Raw genomic sequence first — 21,477 nt, 5'->3', positions numbered from 1 at the left:
AATTCATTCATTTTCATGATATGTGTCATCTGTATTAAGTTATAAGATAGGCTAAAATTAAAAATCAAGAATATCACAAAATGATCTGAGTTAAGTATTAGAATCAGGCTCTCAATGCTTTTTCCCACAGCTGACTATGAAATAAAAGACTGATCTAACATTCAAGGAATGATGAAAGGAAATAATGGACCCAAAAGTATTTCATTAATGTAAATATAAATTTTTCTTAATGTTTAATTCTCAATTTTCAATACCTTCCACGTGATGTCCAGTTAGGAACCAGCTGTACCAACCACAGAAGGTTGTGTGGATGATTAGACAGTTCATTTATGGCCAGACAGAGTTCAGGCACCTGAAAACAAAGAATGAGCAAGATTTTTCAAATAGGTCAGTGAAACCAAATCATCCACATCTTCTTCATCCACACCTTCTTGCCTTATGTGAGCATTATGACAAAAAGAGCACTCATTTTTAGAAACAGCATGGAGCCTAGAACCTGCTAAAACATACACAGTACACAGATTCAGTTTTATCTTAAACTTTGGAACATACTGAACAGATCAGAATTTCACTTGGCTTTCATGTTTTTTTCTATGTCATACCTATACCTATATTCTAAACAGTCCTCCCTAGAAGAATACAAATCTAAATCTAAAGAGATCTAATTTAATTTATTTGAGAGAGAGAGTGTGTGTGTGCGTGCATGCGCGCAAGCAGGGGGAAGGACAGAGGGAGAGAGAATCCTCAAGCAGACTCCCTGCTGAGTGTGGAGCCCAACTGGAGGCTCCATCCCAGGACCCTGAGCCGAAATCAAGAGTCAGATGCTTAACTGACTGAGCCACCCAGTTACCCCTAAATAGAGCTAAATACAAATACCAGCTTCTAAAGGTGTATAATGAGAGCTGCAGAAGATCATACATGTTCCTGACCTGGGATTTCTTGCATTTTAGGGATCCTCAACTATTTCAGTATTTAAGGTCTAACAAAATTGCTTCAAAATAATCTCTGAGTAGGGGAAGAAAGTATGGGATGAGGGTAACAGATGAGACAAGGTTGATTATGTCTTGTTAATTGCTGAAGCTGGGTGATAAGTACTTACGGGTTCATCATACTTGTCTTTCTACTTTTGCACGTGTTTGAAATTTTCCATCAAAAAAGGTTAAAAAATGTAATTCTTCTAACAAAAATTATACATGTTTACCCTTAATATGGCTATAAACGTTCAACTCCAATTTTTGTTGTATGTGTGACTTTGCTTCATCATTTCATGTAGGTCTCTCCTCAAAGGTCACTTCACAAGGGCATTCCCTGACTGCTTTATCTGAAACAGCAGAAGATTCCTGCCTTGCTATTCTTTATACCCATGTCCTGCTTTATTTTAATTTGTAGCCCTTATTACAACTTGACATAGTATAATATACATTTATTATTTAACCCTCTAACTAGCATAAAACTGCTATAAAGGCAATGGATTTATCTTTTCCAGTGCTGTATCTCCAGCACTTACATTAATGCTTGACCCCCAATAAATCCCCCAATTAACACATTTTTTTTTTTTTTGGAATGAATAGCTGCAGTTTTAGAGAAGATTCAGTTATCATAAATTTAATACAGTTCCAACAAAGACAGTAGCTTCCTGTTTATTTTTCATCTGCCAGAGATCTTAACTGAGCTTAGAAACTATTAATTCCATATGCACTATGAAAGTCAATTTGTGATGGTATACAAAAAACCAACACTAAAACCAATACAAAAGCTTTAAGTATGGTTACCTTTGTGTTCCAATCTCTAATGTTTTTCATCAGATTTATCAGGAGGCTTTGAAAGTCCACTAGAGGAATCTGTTTCAGCTGTTTCTCCAAACTCATTTTAAACAACATTAAAATCAGCAACATTATTTCACGATCCTGGTAACCTTCTGGATGTATAGATGTACACAAGCCTAGAAACTGTGACAGAAGTACAAAGACAAAACAACTTAAGGAGATATATTTTACTTGGAGAGTTTAAATTATAAAAACTTTCTGACAAAAAAATGCAAAAGAGAACTTATAGAAAATGAAACATCAGATGTCTAGAAAAAAGGCAAGAAATACTCATGTTAATAGAAATGTAATAGCTGAATTAGGTGACAAGATAAGTATTTTCTTCTCCAATTTTCATTTTTGAGATTTTTTTAATGGTTCAGTATCACTGACTTGATTCAGCCACTAAAAAGTTTTAACACTGTTATTAATTCTTAATCACTAAGTTATAAGTAATAACTTTTTTCTCTTCATACATCCTAATTCTAAAAAAATTATTGGTTCTAAAAATACTGGTTTCTAAAAGCTTCTTGGTAAAGGTATCCTAGAACTATATTAATTCTATAAATCTAAAGTTCCCTTTTACTCCTAATATTAAAACAAAAAATAAAAACAGCAAAAATAATGTTTAATACAAAGAATACTGCTAACAAATTTCAAAGATTGGAAATCACCTCGTAAAACACTAGTGATTTTGTTTTAAAACCACTAACCACAAAACTAAATGGTTCCAGTACTGTGCTAAAGACATAAAAGAGTTTTTCCCTACCTTAACCACATTTAAAATGTTGGTTTCAGGAAGAGTTGAAAAAATTGGCTTACAAGATGAATCTTCACTTCCTTCCCCCCCCCAATGTCATCTGTGTTTCAGAACTATTGAAAAGTGAATAAAGCAATGTGAAATTAGGCACAAAATAATTATTTTAAGATCGAACAACAAAAAAGTTTTGTTGAGGCATAATTTACATATAATAAAAGGAATATACCCATTTTATGTTTTGATAAATATATATAGTAGTATAGCCACCAACAGAATAAAGAAGTAGTAGAACATTTCCATTACCCACAAAAGTCCCTTCATGCCAGATCCAAGTCACTTTGCTATCTCCCACTCCAGGTAAACACTAATCTGATACCTATTTCTATGCATTAGTTTTCCGTTGAACAGCTACTTTTTATAAGGCACTATCCTCATTGTTCTTGGTGTCAGAGAACTACGTAGAAGGTGGCTCTGATTACAAAAGAACTCATAATAAAGGTCTCATGAATAGACAGCAATATAAAGAAATAATTCTAAGCACCGCAGTTTTGGTTGAGGTAATCAGTGAAGGTTCGTGGAGGAGGAGACACATGAATTTGGCCTTCAAAAGGTACTTTCTTATTTAATTTTTTGAATAATACCTTCATATGGTTAAAAAACTCAAAAGGTATCAAGGAACAGTACTGCTGTGAAGAACTGTCCTCAGTCTAGGCCTTTTGCCATCCATTTCCCCTCCAATCACTACTAGTTTTAATCCTTCCTTCCACAAGCATTTTATGTATATACAAATAAATATGCATTCATTTATTTGCCCCCCCCCAATGTAAATGGCAGCACACTATATACTCTGTTGTGTACCTCTCTTTTTTTCACTTAATATATCTTATACTTCCATAACTATATATGAAAAGCTTTCTTAGCTTTTCAAGTCCCTGCTTAGTAGTCCGGTGCCTTCCTAGCTGTAAACCTCAGGCAAACTACTTAACCTTTCTGTGCCTGACTCACCTGTAAAATGGAATGAGAATACTATCTAATAGTTGTAGTGACCATTAAATGAAGTGCTACATTTTAAGCCCTTAGAACTGTGCCTGGCATATAGTAAGCAATATGTAACTATTAGTAGTTGTGATGATGATGATTAACGTACCATGATTTAGTAATCTGTTCCATACAGATAAGACTGTCTTGCTCTTATTTTTTTTTTTTAAGATTTTATTTATTAGAGAGAGCAAGAGTGAGAGAGAGCACAAGTGGGGGTGTGGGTTTGAGGGAAAAGCAGATTCCCTGCTGAGCAGGGAGCCCCATGTGGGGTTCGATCCCAGGATCCCAAGATCATGACCTGAGCTGAAGGCGGATGCTTAACAGACTGAGCCACCCAGACCCCCTGAATGTCTTGCTCTTAGAAACAGCACTTCAATGAGAGAGACAGATAATATTTTAGTGAGCTGACACTGAGGATGGAGGTGAGGGATCACTATGAGGAAGAGCCAATGCAATGATGACTAATATGGAGGAACAGCAAGCAGATCAATTTGGTTAAAACAAAAGGGACAGCAAAACAGAAAATAGGTCAAATTGTAGAGTCTTCAATACAAGGTGTAAAAAGGCTTGAGAACAGAGGAGAAAGAAGTTCAAGGCTATGTTTCATAAAAGGAATCCTCCAACAGTGAAAGGAATAAATATCCTGGAGGTAGAAAGCCCCTGGGGAAAAGGAGATTTTTTTTTTTTGCCAGGGTAGGCATGAAAAGAGGATCTGAATTAGACTAACACGGGTAACAAAAAAGGAAAGAACAGCTGTGACATGAGCAGAGGAACTAGAACACAGGGATGTGAGAATTGATGGAATGCAGAAGAGAAAGAGGTTAGTTGTGACTCAGATTTTAAGTCTGTACATCTAACAATAATGGTCAAGAAAAGAACTGTTCGACTATCCTTTAGTATCTTACTCTCCCTATCTGAATATTTAAGAGCCTTCAAACATTTCACACACACCTGCATGTGAGTCTTAGTGAGAAGAATGAGTTGTGGTCATATCTCAATAGGATTCAGTCTGTACTCATGTTGCTTAAACAGGCATTTCATCATGGTTCACTCATTCCTTCACGAGCTCCTCCTTGCTTTCCTGTGCTCACCAATGCCTACCACTGCACAACAACAGTGACTACAGCCATCATCTCCCTGCTGTAGTCACCAAACCTAACTGATGCCAACTCTTTAACTGGTAAGTTACCAATAAAAAAAACCATTTTGCTGAATATTATCTGCATGTATTATGCCTTAATGCATTCATTATATATCTTTATTTCACTATTTCCACTACAGTGGAAGAAAAATTCAAATCTGTTGCATACAACATACATGACCACGTTACTGAATTCATGAAGTGTTAAATAATAAAATAACTGGTATTTTAACTTTTTAAATATAGGTGGTTTGAGTATTTTAACAATGTTTGGGGGAAATGGTTGGGTTTTTTGGATGGGCTGGGAAAGCATTATTTTCCCTATTTAAAGTGATAGAACATAGTCTTTATCTGAAAATTTGCTATCCAACATATTTTTAGATACAGATTATATCTGAGCAACAAGGGATCCTGTATGGAGTGGAAAGAGAACTAGAGAGGTAAGAGTTTGGCTTTGGATATAGCAATAACAAGAATTTACCTTTTTTCTCAGAAGTGAAGATGAGTATATTCTCATATTTAAGAACCAGTTTTATTTCTGTGATCAGTTTATTCCTTTGTCCATTTTTCTAATAGGTTATTATCTTTTTATTAATTTGAAACTAAATCTTTACCTGTAACCACAGTTGTTTCATTCATACATATATGCATGAATATGAAAAATTCATATAAATATATATCTCCCTCCCACTCCCTTTTGAAGCTTTTCTTTTGACTTTGTGTATAGTGATTACTGTCATGGCAAAGTGTTTTTAATGTGGTCAAATAAGTTAATTTTCCTTTATACGGCTTTTGAGTGTTAGTTCATACACAAAATCATTTTCCCCTTTTCTAGGATTATAAAAACCTGCTGGTTTCTTCTGTTACTTTTTTTTTTTTAAGATTTTATTTATTTATTTGACAGAGACAGAGATAGCGAGAGCAGGAACACAAGCCCCGGGAGTGGGAGAGGGAGAGCAGGCTTCCCGCCAAGGAGGGAACCCGATGTGGGACTCGATCCCAGGACCCTGGGATCATGACCTGAGCCGAAGGCAGACGCTTAACGACTGAGGCACCCAGGCACCCTCTTCTGTTACTTTTATGGTTTTATTGTATACATTTAAATCTTTGATCTATCAGTTTGAGGTATGGATGCAAAATTTTTTTGCAGATGGCTATCCAGTTTTCCAGATAGTGGATAATACCAGATACTTAATAGCCTACTCTTTCATTTATGGAAATAGCTTTTTAGCATTTACTAAGTATCTATATGTATTTGCTTCTATTTTGGACTTCTTTTGTTCCACTGACAGAACTTTGCATGTTGTACTTGTCCCATACTATTATCTGCTAAGGCCAGTCCTGCCTCCTAACTCTTCTTTCTCAAAGCTTTTCTAGATATTATTTTTTTCCATATAACTTTACAGAATCACTTGTATAGTATCAACTCTCTCCTTCCCCACAAAATATCCCATTGGCATTTCTTATTCAAATGTCATTATGTTTATGGTTTAACTTCAGGAGCTCTAATCTATTTATATTATAATGTTGAATTTTCCTATCTGAAAGCATGGTATGCTCTTCCATTTATTTACATCTTCTATTTTGTTTCTATACACACACTCACACACACTCTCTCTCTCTTCTATTTAAGTTTATTCCTAGGTATTTCATATATTTTTCTTGCTGTTGTAAATGAAGTCTTTTCTTCCAGTTTATCTTTTTTTTTTCTAAGATTTTATTTAAAAAAAAATTTTTTTTTTTAAAGATTTTATTTATTTATTTGACAGAGAGAGACAGCTGGAGAGGGAACACAAGCAGGGGGAGAGGGAGAAGCAGGCTTCCCGCTGAGCAGGGAGCCCGATGTGGGGCTCGATTCCAGGACCCTGGGATCATGACCTGAGCCGAAGGCAGATGCCTAACAACTGAGCCACCCAGGCGCCCCTTATTTTTAAAAATTTTTAATGTAATCTCTGCCCCCAAGGTGGGGCTCGAGTTCATGACTCTGAGATCAAGAATCACATGCTCTACCAACTGAGCCAGCCAGGCACCCCCCAGCTTATCTTTTAAACTAGCTACAGCTCATATATCTAAAGGTTACTAATTTCTCTTTTTAAACTTTGTACCCTGGAATCCATACCAACTTCTCTCTTTTTTAAAGATTTATTTGATTTATTTTAGAGAGAGGGAGAGAGAGAGACAGCGAGCGAGCAGGTGAGTGGGAGGAGGGGCAGACGCAGGAGGATAGAGAGAGAAAATCTTAAGCAGACTCCCTGATGAGTGCAGAGCCTGACGTGGAGCTTGATCCCAGCACCCTGAGATCATGGCCCGAGGCAAAACCAAGAAGAGTTGGCCACCCAACCAACTGAGCCACCCAGGTGCCCCACCCCCCCCTTTTAAGTAGGCTCCATGCCTAATGTGGGGCTTGAATTCACAACCCTGAGATCAAGAGTCACATGCTCTACTGAATGAGACAGCCAGGTGCCCCATACCAGTTTCTCTTACTTGTTTCTTTTATTTGTTATAGCTTTTCAGCTGACTTAGGCTTCTTTGCATACATTAACACACTTCTTCTGCAAATAATGAAACTTTTACCAACTCATTTCCAGTTTTTATATCTCTTATTTTTTTCTCTTACCTAATTGCTTTGGCCAGTATTGCCAACAGAATAATGTCAAATAATGTCAAATACTTATCTAATTGCTTTGGCCAGTATCACCAACAAATAATGTCAAATAAGCAAATAATGTCAAATAACAGAATAATGTCAAATAACAAATAATGTCAAATAACATCAGTTTCATTAAAAAAAATTTAAAAATTTTAATTTAAAATTTTAAAAAAATTTAAAATTTAAAAAAATTTAAAAATTTTTAATTTTAAAATTAATTTAAAAAAGGGAGGATGTTTCTATATCCTCCTTTTTTTTTTTTAGACTTTATTTTTTAGACTTTTTTTAAAGACTTTATTTATTTATTTGACAGAGACTGAGACACAGCTAGAGAGGGAACACAAGCAGGGGGAGTGGGAGAGGGAGAAGCAGGCCCCTCTTGGAGCAGGGAGCCCGATGTGGGGCTCGATCCCAGGACTCTGGGATCATGACCCGAGCCGAAGGCAGATGCCCAATGACTGACCACCGAGGTGCCCCTATATCCTCCCTGTTCAACTTGATGATGACTTTCAGATTAAGACAGATGTTAGGAATGTATCTAATTCAAGATCCATTTCAACTTTGAGAGATTTAAAAAAACCAAGAATGGGTACTCAAATTATCAAATGAGTATTAACTCTTATCCTATCACAAATTATTTAAAAGAATGTTTTGGGGAGTTAATTATGAAAATAAAACTTACACTAGATTATCTTCATTAAAGTCTGGCTGAAGATTCTCCAGAGGAAACAAAGATCTGAAATCAATTCCCATATTGAAAAACACAGCTGCTATATCAGATAACGATGGGATCCAGGGCCAAATTGGTGAATCACTGAAGGTATCTAGTTAACAGAAGAAAATATTTTATCCCAAATCCCAGGTTCACAAACACAGTTGCAAGGTGACAGTCTGCATGTGAAATATGGATTATCATGACGATTTTAAAGAAATGACATCTGGTAATGATATGTTAATGATATAGTTATTTAGAATGATCATATAGGAATTATAGATTTTCAAGTAAATGAAGGAAATGACATTAATATTAAAGTATCTGAGAGTGATGATGAATAAAAGAGTATAACTCAAAAAGTAACACACTTTGAAAAGACTGAAAATAACAATGGTAAAATACCAACTACTCCTAACACAGAAAGACTTTACCATCTTCAGTGCCCATATAGTCTCAATCCCCAAAACAAGTGAAAGGTGTAAATCACAATGCTTGTTTTATTATAAGGGATCTCAAAGGTGAGAAAACAATTGTTACATTTTTGTAGTACTTTCAGTCTCCTCAGTGCACAATCAGTACAATACTTGTTCACCAATAAGCCAGTTAAAGTTAATTGGCTAAATAAATAACAAACTTGCAACTATTTCCATTTACCCAGAACAGTAACCCATGAGTTGGTAAATATTAGGTTAGGGCTGTCACTTGTAAGGTCTTATACCGTTTTTCTCAATGCAACTAGAAAAATGCAGATACTCATTTTTGATTGGAGTTTCATGTCATTAAAGATTTTAGATCACAAAAAATAATTTTTTATTCTATATTTCTGAATATCCTAAATGTTTAGCAACATGAAAGAGACTGTGTAAATAGCAACCAATAATTCACACAGCTAATCAGAGTAAATTCATATACTCACCATTCCTAATCGTTATTTCCATCAATGTACTTAAAATCTGCACGGACACAATACAGTCTGTATGAACCGACATCATCTGCCAAAGTAGGTAAGAGTATTAAAAAAGAAAGAAAATGAGCATTTACTATTTGCCAGGCATATATAAAAGTATTTTATGTGTATTTTCTTTAAAATGTATTTTATATGCATTTCATTTTAATACTTACAATAACCTTATGAAGTGGTCATACATTACACATGAGCAGACAGGCTCAGAGAGATTAAAATACTCTACCTAATGTAATACATGAGGAGTTGGAACTTATAATTCAGGTCTAATTCTAAAATCAGGGCCCTTTCCATTCTAACATGCTGACTGTTTTTACAACTTTCGTTTATATTAGACAAATATTTACATTTGAAAACTATCAAAAAATGCCTTTCTAGTTCATTTGTGCGATGGAATCCAAAAACCATAAAGGAAAAGGCTGCTAGTTGATCACAGGCAAAAATCAAACCACAAACTAATAAAAATATTTGAAAAGATACAAATAAGCAAAATAATATATCAATATACTATTTATTTATTTACTTATTTATTTATTTTTTAAGATTTTATTTATTTGTCAGGGAGAGAGAGAGCAAGCACAAGCAAGGAGTGGCAGGCAGAGACAGAAGCAGGCTCCCAGCTAAGCAGGGAGCCCGATGCAGAACTCGATCCCAGGACTCTGGGATCATGACCTAAGCCAAAGGCAGACGCCCAATGGACTGAGCCACCCAGGCATCCCTATCAATATACTTTTTAAAAGATGTTCAATATCACTAGTAATCAAAAAAATGCAAAGAGAAGTGACAAACTGTCATTAGCATGTCAAAAGAAGCTTGACTTTGGGCAGCTGGGTGGCTCAGTTGGTTAAGCATCTGCCTTCGGCTCATGCCCTGATCCCAGGGTCCTGGGATGGAGCCCTGCATTGAGCTCCCTGCTCAGCAGGGAGCCTGCTTCTCCCTCTCCCCCCGACCCCCACCACTCATGCTTGCTCTCTCTCTCTGAAATAAATAAAATCTTAAAAAAAAAAAAAAAAAGAGAGAAGCTTGACTTTAAGATTGTTAACGACCAAGAACATTGATAATGCCAGTGTTCATAAGAGTACTAGGAAAGAGGTAGCATGCCCAGTATTAAGTATAATTTGGTAAAATTTAAAAAGTAATTTGGTAATATTTATGCAAAGTTATTGTCCTTATATTTTGATCTAGTTAGCCTTTTTACATACAGAAATTTATGCAGAGGCATATAATTAATATAATTTTACAAAACCATTTTTTGGGAAAATATTCTCAAGTTTAAAAAAACATTAAAAAAAACATTTTAAAGAATCATGACAGGGGCACCTGGGTGGTGGCTCAGTTGGTTAAGCATCCAACTCTTGATTTTGGCTCAGGTCATGATCTCAGGGCTATGAGATCAAGCCCTGTGTCAGGTTCCCACTCAGCAGGGAGTCTGCTAGAGATTCTCCCTCTCCCCCTGCTTGCATTTGCATGCACGCTCTCTCTAATAAATAAATCTTTGAAAAAAAAAGAATCATATGACGTACCGAAGGTAATTTTAAAGTGGTTTAGCAGGGGAAAACATTTCTCTTTCCCTTTTGGAGCTGTAGATTATGATTACAGTAAATTTAAATCTAAAATGTAAGGGAGATTAACCCAAACTCTGGTTTCAATCAGGCATATTTGTGTCATTGTATGTTTGTATTTGCATCATTTGTATATTTGTGCCATTTTCAAAATCAACCTGTGTCAAAAAAGTCTGTTATAATGTTTGTGCTATGTTTTGCCACTAGGGGGAAGCACCATCCAAAGGCATGTTGGAAACCGGACAAGTTTTGGTAACAATCTTTTTTGGGTAATAATAATTCTAAGGTGGGCAACCCAGTACTTGGAGATAATTAAATAAATGTGTAAAGAGGTGCAAATAACAATCTGATGTCTATCAACTGAGACTGGGTTAAATAAATCATAGTATAACACTACAAAAGAATTATATAAAGCCATTAAAAAGGATGACAACATATCTATACTGACATGAAAACACTCAATAATTTGTTATCTGAAATAAACAAATCATAAAACAGCACATATTCTGTTTACACTGTCATACAGCAATCTATGTACATGCAGAGAACAATCTAGAAAACACTAAAATTTAACAGCCCCTGGAAACTGGGATGGCATTAAGCCTTTTTAAAAAATCTTTCCATTTTACTTGAACTTTTCACAATCGAATTGCCTTTGCAAAAGTTTTTAAAAAGTAGTAAAGTGTCTTTCTAGTTTTACACTCATAAAATCAGGAAAATGCAAACATTTTAATTACATTTTAACAATTAACCTACAAAAATGTTAGGACCATAGATTTCATTCCTTTTTTATGGTTGAATAATATTCCATTGTACACGTGCACATGTCTACATGTACATCTCTTTTATCCACTCATCTATCGATGGACACTTGGGCTGCTTCCATAATTTGGTTATTGTAAATAATGCTGCAATAAACACTGGGGTGTGTATATATCTGAATTAGTGTTTTTGTATTCTTTGGGTAAGAAGGGTTAAAAAAAAAATTAGAACCACAGCATTAAAATAAATTCTGACATACTTTCTAAAAAAGAAAAATAGTCATAAGTTGGTATATCTCTCCATCATGAAAAATGGACTTGGAATTGAAAAGGAGAGATGAGACAAAGTGTTTTACACAGAAAAAGTGATTAGAATGATTATTAGTTTAGTTTTTCAAATAATAAATATGTAGAGTGCAGAAACCACTTATACAAAGGTATGCTTATATGTTATAATCAGGGTTTTAAAGGCTATAATGAGGACCCACATCAACAAGATAAAAATTAACACAGATAAAAATGGAAAGTCTTACTTGTAAGTTTAAGAAAAGATATATTGCATAGTTGGAGAATAACAAAGCCCTGGCATGACAATAGATGAAGTTTTGAATTGCAGTAACAGAAATATGTCAGTGGGTAGAAGGGAAAGAGTCGCACTGGAAACTGCTGCTTATAAAGACCTTATCTGGAGCATATGTCCATTTATGGGGGAAACACTTTAGGAGCTAATGGCCATTCAGAAAGATGATCAGTAAAGGGACTAGATATTTAGTGACTGGAGAAAGTTTAGTGCTGGGGGGAGATGAGGGTCATGACAGCTGTTTTAAAATAAATGAAGGACTGTTAGATGAAGCATATTCTGGGAAGCTCCAGAAAAGATAATTAGTACTACTATACAAAAACTACAGGGAGGCAAGTTTTGATTTAATTAGGACTCTTGAAAAAAAATTTACTGGGGTCAAAGTACTGAGCTCCTAATCACTGGAAGTAAATGCTCCTGCCCCACAGTCTGCACTGCCTGCTATTTTCTCTGCCTAGAATGGTCTTTTACCATATAGTGGCACAGCTCACTCCATTACTTTCTTGTCTTCTCTTTACTCAGACCTCACCTTACCAGTAAGGCCCTCATCATTAATTATCTTATATACATATTCAAAAAAGCAAGCTTTTTTCCCCCACCCTGATACTTCTCTGTGTCTACTGTAGCCTACTATTTCTTCCTAGCACTTACCATCTGACACAATAGATCTCTAAATAGGCATTTACACACACACCCATTTACTATCTCCTCTATAGTACTAGAATGTGGCTTTCATGAGATCAGAAATGTAGATTTTGGGGGCACCTGGGTGGCTCAGTCGTTAAGCATCTGCCTTTGGCTCAGGTCATGATCCCAGGGTCCTGGGATTGAGCCCCGCATCAGGCTCCCTCCTCTGCGGGAAGCCTGCTTCTCCCTCTCCCACTCCCCCGCTTGTGTTCCCTCTCTCGCTGTGTCTCTCTCTGTCAAATAAATAAATAAAATCTTTAAAAAAAAAAAAAAGAAATGTAGATTTTTTCATTGCTGTTCTCTTCAGTACCTGGCCACAGCTGGCACTCAAAAAATGCCAGCTATACGAAAAAAATGAATAAAAGGCTATATTGGAATATCTAGTTCCTGCCAAATATGAGATTGTTTGAAATGCTATCTTAAAGCCCAGAATAGAAACTCGTTATGTTTTTCCCACTTCTCACTTCATACAATAGTCATGTTTTAATAGTCATATTTTTTGATACCACTGATATTTCTAAAGTTACCATGCAGATAATATAAAAATTTAGATAATTAAGTGGATTTAGAATTAAACATTATTGGGGAAAAGAAACATTTGGTTGCAGATATATATATATCTGCATACACACACACACACAAATGGGAAAATATTGGTATACAAGTCAAATCCTAAAAATACATATGCAAGAATCTCCATAAAAATGGGAGAAAAAAATATTTTAAAAAACCCCCACTAAACCCCCTCCCTTCCCAAAAAAACAGGTAACGTAAGAATGAGAAGAACTCTCCTAAAACTAACCATGATAATGATTTACCAGTGGGATGAAATGTCTTAGGCACAATTAACATTACTATCCCGCACATGATCTGCATTAGCATTTCCTTTATAATCTCTTCACATGGACTCTTTTTGCCTCATTTTAACCCACTGAAATCATGGGTTTGATGTGCTATTTTTTTCCTCCAGTAATGTGCAAATATGATATTTTAACTTTGTTTTTGACTAGGAAATGCAGTAGGAGACAACTATACTCCCCAAACATTTCTCTTACCCGAAACAGCCACTTTAACACAGGTACGGGACACTGGACATAGTGATAAGCAGAGGTAAGAAAGCCTTGTGTTGTCAAAAAAATCTGATCTGTTTTTCCTGATCTGAAAAAATAAAGTGAAATCAATGACTGTTACTTTCATAGTAAGAAACTTCTACCACCACATCTGACATAATCAGGGAAATGAGCTAGCACACCATCCTCAGTCCTTAGAGGTGGACTCTACTCCAATATGGATGGGTTACTCATAAAGGAAATTCAAGTGATGGCCTAAAGCTGATCCAGTCTGTTAGCCTGTTTCCAGATTTATCTGGTGGATAAATTTACATTAGCTGGCAGTGTTGAGAAAGCTCCTATTAAGTCTCAGGGCATTGTCTGCTTTTGTCAGCTTGGGTTTGTACTTCCATAAAACTCAGCACCAGAATTAATGTGATCTCTCTGCATCTGAGATAATCATGCACTGAGAAATTAGACCAATTTAGGCACTGTGGTATAGACTGCTAGTTGCCCATCCCAACATCTATTCTTGCCTTTCCTCTTGGCGACTGAACCCTGACTTTTAGCTGGGTACACTGGCTCTGCCTAAAATAAAAACCATTTCCCAGCCTTCCTTATAACTAGGCGTGGTCATGTTGACTAAGTTCTATCCAACTAACCGTAAGTAGAAATGTGTGGGATTTCTGGGAATTTTAATGTAAAGGGCTGGAGTACCACCAGTAGCACCTGAAGCAACCAGGTGCTTAAGATGGTGAAGAAAGATTATATGGTGAAACACCAGCCCTGGACTTCCTACCTCTGAACTTCTTTCACATAAGAAAGAAATATACTTCTTATTTTAAGCCCCTATTATTTTGACAGTTGCTGTTATTATATGCTGATCTTAATCCTAACTAATAAAGGCATGTAATACGCCAAGCAACTATCTTACACTGCTTCCTATAATTAAATAATAAACACAAAAAGCAATAGTAATAAGAAGGATTAGAAAACTGGATAGGTTATAATAGAAATTAACCTTTTAGAAGATTATGTCGGTTAGAAATCTTTCAGAGTAATTTTTATATAGGAAAAAGCAAAATGTTTTTCTATTTTTCTACTTACTTAAGAATAAGCTTTTCTACAGCGCTCTGTCCTATAAAACCAGAGTCTCTTAAATCCAAGGTATACTGATTGAAAATTTTTCCGGAATTGAGGAAATTAAATATTTCTTCACCTGGGTGATGATCAGGAATAGCATCAATTGTAACTGAAAATTTCTTTAGAAATTCCCTGGAATAAAAAAAGTTATTGAATATCAAATAGTTATATTGCATATGGTTTTGTGTTTAAAGGTTGGGTGCAAAGAAAACTTTTCTTAAGACCAATGTTAACCCCAGGTAAGAAGACTAGCATGAGAACATGCGTTTTGTTCCTCCCACTTTTTGCTAGTAGTTAGTCCAAAGCCACTAAATGGGTCTGTGTGAAAAGAAACAATAACCAGGAGGAAAAAGATGTAACTTGGCCTTAACATTTGTCCTTCAAATCCATCATACATGGATTAGAAAACCATCATAGATTATCATAAAGTATATTAACCATCAATGGTTCCTTTATTTCACAAGAACAAAATTAAAAAATATAAACTTCATAGGGTATACATTATGAAAAATGCTATACCTGTGCTCTTCTAAGAGGCCATCCTACTCATAAAGTACATAACCATCAATGGTTCCTTTATTTCACAAGAACAAAATTTAAAAATATAAACTTCATAGGGTATACATTATGAAAAATGCTATACCTATGCTCTTCTAAGAGGCCATCCTCATCATCTGTACTGTCTTGATCTCCAATTCTGATGGGGGATTTAATACCTCGGCCCTGCCTTATGTCTTCCTGTAGCTGCTTCTGCAGTTCATCTAGCCTGAGAATTAAAAGAAATGTTACAGAAAATGGTTTACTCTAAAAATAATCTTTAGTTTAGGTCTAAAAGCAGCACCAAAAACCAAAACACCCCCCCCAAAACCCAACCTCTTATTAATAAGTACCTTGTTATATGGCAAACTTTGATGCACTACAGGTCAAATTATGTCTTCCCAAACATCATGATGTATAACAGACTTTTACCCAGCTACTGGTATGATATTAGAATAGTGTTCCTTCACATAGAAGACTTGAATATTTCTTTATAGCTAGGACTTCAAGAATGATACCCAAATCATTTAGAGAAAGGGGAAGGAAAAATGGCAAAGAATAATTTGATTATCCCCTTGAATCTTTAATGCTCTTTTGACTTCCAGTAGACCAACAAACTGATGTTAGTCTTTCTAGCACCAGTAGTCATTATCATTGTCATCATCATTATCATCACAATACCTAACACTGAGCCCTTACTATGGGACAGGCACTGTACTGAGAACTTTACGTATTAAATCTTTCAACCCTCACAAGAACCCCATGTAGTAGTTTATTATTACCCATTTTACACATGAGGAAACAAACATTAGGAATGCTAACTTGCTCAAGCTCACAATGCAAGGAGCTGGGATTCAAAGCCAGAGAGTCTAGTTCTGCAGTCCTTGCTTATACTGCTTGCCAAGATTAAGTTATTTTAACCAAGGTCCTTATTCCTAGCTCCAGCCCCACAGTAGATGAGTATAATACAACAGTAAGTGACTGGTAAATGTACTGCTCTACCAGTACAGAAAAGAGTCAATCATCAGATCAAACTAGCATCTCTGCCTCTGGTCTGTGCAGTGTTCATTTCAAATAAACAACTTCAGATCTGACATTACAAATCATATGAATTCATGAAATGTTTAAAGAATTTTACAATAGAGACAATTTCTCTAAATTTAGAAAAGGGAACACTTCTATTGTATTTCCTATGGTTAGCTAACTCATCTATCAAGTTTGAGACACATATATACCAACTTGACGTCAGTTGAGCCTTTTTTTTTTTTAAAGATTTTATTATTTTTTTATCTTATTTTTAAGATTTTATTATTTATTTGAGGTGGAGAGAGGGGACTCCCTGCTGAGCGGGGAGCCCAACATGGGGCCTGATCCAATCCCAAGACCCCGAGATCATGACCTAAGCCAAAGTCAGACGCTTAACCAACTAAGCCACCCAGGCGCCCCAAGTCAGTTGAGCTTTTAGTGAAGTTCTGTGAGCTAGTTTTGAGGATTTTCCTTAAATGAGGAAGATATTTTTCCCCTCATTAGCAAAAGTAGTTTACAACTAGTGACAAATTTTATCAGGTCCATTATGATCCTCAAACTTTTTTTTTTTTTAAAGATTTTATTTATTTATTTGAGAGAGAAAGAATGAGAGAGAGAGAACACATGAGAGGGGATAGGGTCAGAGGACGAAGCAGACTCCCTGCCGAGCAGGGAGCCCGATGCGGGACTCGATCCCAGGACTCCAGGATCATGACCTGAGCCGAAGGCAGTCGCTTAACCAACTGAGCCACCCAGGCGCCCAATCCTCAAACTTTTTGATTTCTGTGTGTGTGTGAGAGAGAGAGAGAGCCAGAGACAGAAAGAGAGAGAAACGTTAACTCTAAACTTCTTCCTCAAGAGTAACTTGATGTAGAAATACCATGTGTGGCTATGCTGGTTTCAGAATATGGACTACGTGAATATAAGAATGTTTAAAAAAAATTCTATGCAAACAAAAAAAACCCCAAACAATTCAATTAAAAAATGGGCAAGGGGCACCTGGATGGCTCAGTTGATTAAGCGTCCGTCTTTGGCTCAGGTCATGATCCTGGGGTCCTGGGATTGAGCCCCACATTGGGCTCCCTGCTCAACAGGGAGTCTGCTTCTCCTTCTCCCTCTGCCCCTTCCCCCTCTTGTGCTCTCTCTCAAATAAATCAATAAAATCTTAAAAAAAACATGTGCAAAGGATCTGAATAGACATGTCTCCAAAGAAGCTATACAAAATGGCCAATAAGGACATGAAAAGATGCTCAACATCATTCGTTATTAGGAAAGTGAAAATCAAAACCATGAGGTACCACTTCATATTCATTAGGATGGCTATGATCAAAAAAACCAGAAAATATCAAGTGTTGGTGAGGATGTGGAAAAACTGGAATCCTTGTGCTCTGCTGGTGGGAATGTAAAATGGTGCAGCCACTATGGAAAACAGTACAGCAGTTCCTCAAAATATGTACAGAATCACTGTATGGTCCAGGATTCCACTTCTGGGAATATACCAACCCAAAAGAATTGAGTGGGGACTTGAAGAGATATTTGTACACCCTTGTTCACAGCAGCAATACTTCCAATAGCCAAAAAACAGAAACAACACAAGTGTCCATCAAAGGATGAATGGATAAATAAAATGTGCTATATACATACAATGGAGTATTATTCCGCCTTAAAAGGGAAGGAAATTCTGACACATGCTACAACATGGACAAACCTTGAAGACACTACGCTAAGTAAAATAAGCCAGTATAAATGGACGAATACTATATGATTTCATTTATATGAGGTACCTAGAATAGTTAATTTCATAGAGACAGAAAGGAGAAGGGTAGTTGCCAAGGGCTGGGGGAAGAGGAGGATGGGAAGTTATTATTTAATGAGTATGGAATTTCAGTTAGGGAAGCTGAAAAAAAGTTCTGAAGATGGATGGTGGTGGTGGTTGCACAACAAGGTGAATGTACTTAATGCCACTGAACTGCAAATTTAAAAATGATTAGAATGGTAAATTAAATTCTATATATTTTATCACAATTAAAAAATACACACAAAAAACTCTGCCCATACTTTTGATCAAGAATTTCAGCTACCAGTTAGATTCTGGTTGTGGTAAGCAGAAAGGAATTTGTATTATTACGGTAATGCAGTAAACCATAAAAACCTGATCTTCTGACCCCGCCTGTGAACAAGAATACTTTTTTTCTAACAAAGCTGACAATAAAACTAGCACAAAATGCATGCTAATTTCTCATAATTTTTAAAGGAAAATTAAAAGCCAGCCACACAAACAAGCAGTATGTTAAATTTAGCAAGGTAGTCATGATGCTAACTAACCTTTGAGTGTCTTCCATCTCCTTCACTAGACGTTCTAAAGTATTTGTGTATGTTCCACTATGAACATGTTCCTAAAACAAGAAGAAAATTTAGGAATACTTTATAACATATCTTAGTAGAAGAATTGGGATGTTTTAAGTTGTTCAGAGTACTAAAGAATATTTTCTATTTCAATAACCTAGGCCAGGAGAATACCTTTCTTAGAGAATTTTCACCATCATGCTTTAAATCTAGTATTTTGTACTGCAGGCAATTTGATTTTACCATTTATTAGGAAAGGCACTACTTATAAAACCCTGCCAGCCTTAGGAACTGACTACAAACACCCAAGGGCTCCATGGCTACCCTGTCTTTATTTTTAAATTCTATTTTAATGGAATCAAACTAATTTTTAGGTGTTACCATGGAACATTAACACCTTCCCCACCAAATTTTACAGACATATTAGAATTTAATGCAGCTTATTCCCAAGATAGAATGAAGCACTTTATAAATAAAATTGCACACCACAATTAACAACATTTCTACACTCTACCTTCATTTACAGCAGTGGTCTCCAAAGCAGGGGGTGTGCAAGGTGATCCATTGGGGTGCAGGAAGAAAATAATAGAACTTCTATTTATATGGAACTTCTATAGAAACTCCAGTAGAACTTAGTCTATAGTAACTTCTATATAACTTTTAAAGGAAAATACTTTTTTCTTCTTCCTTTTAAATTCTGTTTTTGCATATGCTTTAGAAAGTACACAGTAGTATAGTGGTACATGTATATAACCTATAAGTATACATATATATTGGAGTACATGCTTAAAAATTTTTTACTAATAGAAGTGTGTGTGATCAAAAAAGTTTGGAGACCACTGATTTACAGTAATAAAACTAAAGATATGGGAAATCCATTAACCAAACAAGAACTATACCAGTTTCAGTCCAATTATGAATCATAACAAATACTAAGTTTCCAAATAAGTTCTAGCAATTTATCCCTCTTTCACTAATCAATCCATCTTTCCCTCTTCAAGTAAAGATAAATGTCACAGCACTACTTACTGTATAGTCTGATGACTGAGATCTAAGCCCCTTGGAAAGAGCAGGAGGCTTTCCTGTAGTTGCAGGAGTCTGATTGAAGTTCAAAGCCATTATTTCTTCCAGTGATTTTAATGTTTCCTCTTCCTCATCACTGTCTAGGTTGTAACCTAAACTTTCTTCATCACTATCAAAATCACCCCTTAGTTTTCTTTTCAGTGCATTGCTACCTGCATTGGAATTTCCTGAACTCTCTTTATCTGAAGGGGCTTTATCTGAAGGTGCTGTAGGGCTTGGGATACATGGCACAACTTCCAAAGCAGCTGGGGGAGACTTTGTAGGAGTGCCATATTCTGAACGCAAAGATCCCCCAGAAATTTTCCCTGAAGATACATTAGAATCAGCTTTATCAGTCTTTGCCTTGTGTTCCTTGTGTTTGGAGGACTCTGTAGAATGCCCAGAACATTCTTTAGATGAGGAACGCTCTTTTTCTTTTTTAGGAACTGGAAGAGTGCAATTTTTAGCATTTAATGGTACCCGGGAGGAACCAGCACTTGGAACATGGGAAAGTAAAGGTAGAAGTTTTGTTTCCTTTGATGCCACAGAGCTAGCAGTTTTATTTTTCTGAAGGTTGCTAGCTTTTTTAACTGCAGACTTTTCCTGAGGTAAAGATAAGTGGGGTTTCTGCATCTTAGTCTCTTTGGTACTTGCCACACGGATTTGGTCACTATTCCTGGAAGAATGGTGGCCAGAATTTGAAGGTGCCAAGCCTCCAGAGGAGCGATCAATTTCTTCACTGGGTTCCTTGGATATATCTTCCAAGCGTAATACATCCCCAGGTGTCTTCAGTGCAATATGTTTTATAAATTTCTCTCTCTGATGTGGTCCGTCAGGACGCTTCTCAAGGAAGGACTCTTTTACTTTTGGCATTATAGATTCTCTTGTGCTTTTCAGATCTGAGTCCACAGAGTTCCTTTTTCTTTTGTCAGGGAACTTATTCTGCTTAGACCCTGCTAAAATTTAATTTTTGCCAGATTAGTGAAAAATATATTTTCCTATCTTAGTAAAGTTTATTCAGTGAGTGTCTAGAACACTATGACAAAATGTTTAAATTGTAAAAGTTTAAAGGGAAAAATGAAGCGGGGGGGAATCGGAGGGGGAGACGAACCATGAGAGACTATGGACTCTGAGAAACAAACTGAGGGTTCTAGAGGGGAGGGGGGTGGGGGGATGGGTTAGCCTGGTGATGGGTATTAAAGAGGCCATGTATTGAATGGAGCACTGGGTGTTAAACGCAAACAATGAGTCATGGAACACTACATCAAAAACTAATGATGTAATGTATGGTGATTAACATAATAAAATTTAAAAAAAAGAAAAAAAATTGTAAAAGTTTAGGCTGAGATCATTCAATATATGTGGGATAAATAAAAAGATTGTACTACCATTTATTTATTAACTAATAAAATACTGGTGTCCAAATTTAAAGCTAATGACAATGCTCATTTTCATTCTAAAGCTGTTAAGTTTACTACCAAAACAAAATTCAAGGTATTGCTCCCCAAAACACAAAAGCTGCATATCTGTTATCATGGAAGGCAATTCCCTCAAAGTTCATATATTCTTTCTTAGACCAAGGACTATCTGATTCCAAAAATGTAATACTTCTACATCTAAATTTATAGCACCTTAAAATATATATATG

At 36.0% G+C, this 21,477-nt stretch overlaps 1 protein-coding gene across 1 annotated transcript in view; it reads right to left on the bottom strand.

Moving 5' to 3' along the window:
- SLF2 (SMC5-SMC6 complex localization factor 2) overlaps positions 1 to 21,477 on the bottom strand; it is a 42,533-nt gene that overhangs the window by 10,225 nt on the left and 10,831 nt on the right. Inside the window, 11 exon segments of the mRNA XM_021699861.1 lie at positions 255 to 352; positions 1,773 to 1,949; positions 2,575 to 2,655; positions 2,657 to 2,678; positions 8,080 to 8,221; positions 9,029 to 9,104; positions 13,722 to 13,824; positions 14,823 to 14,990; positions 15,502 to 15,624; positions 18,747 to 18,817; positions 19,797 to 20,785. Coding sequence (XP_021555536.1) covers positions 255 to 352; positions 1,773 to 1,949; positions 2,575 to 2,655; positions 2,657 to 2,678; positions 8,080 to 8,221; positions 9,029 to 9,104; positions 13,722 to 13,824; positions 14,823 to 14,990; positions 15,502 to 15,624; positions 18,747 to 18,817; positions 19,797 to 20,785 — 2,050 coding nt within the window.

The sequence above is a fragment of the Neomonachus schauinslandi genome, chromosome 6 (assembly GCF_002201575.2).
Source record: "Neomonachus schauinslandi chromosome 6, ASM220157v2, whole genome shotgun sequence".
In the NCBI taxonomy this organism is placed as follows: Eukaryota; Metazoa; Chordata; class Mammalia; order Carnivora; family Phocidae; genus Neomonachus; species Neomonachus schauinslandi.
Note: the sequence above shows the minus strand (reverse complement) of the source record. Positions and strands in the feature narration are given on the sequence as shown.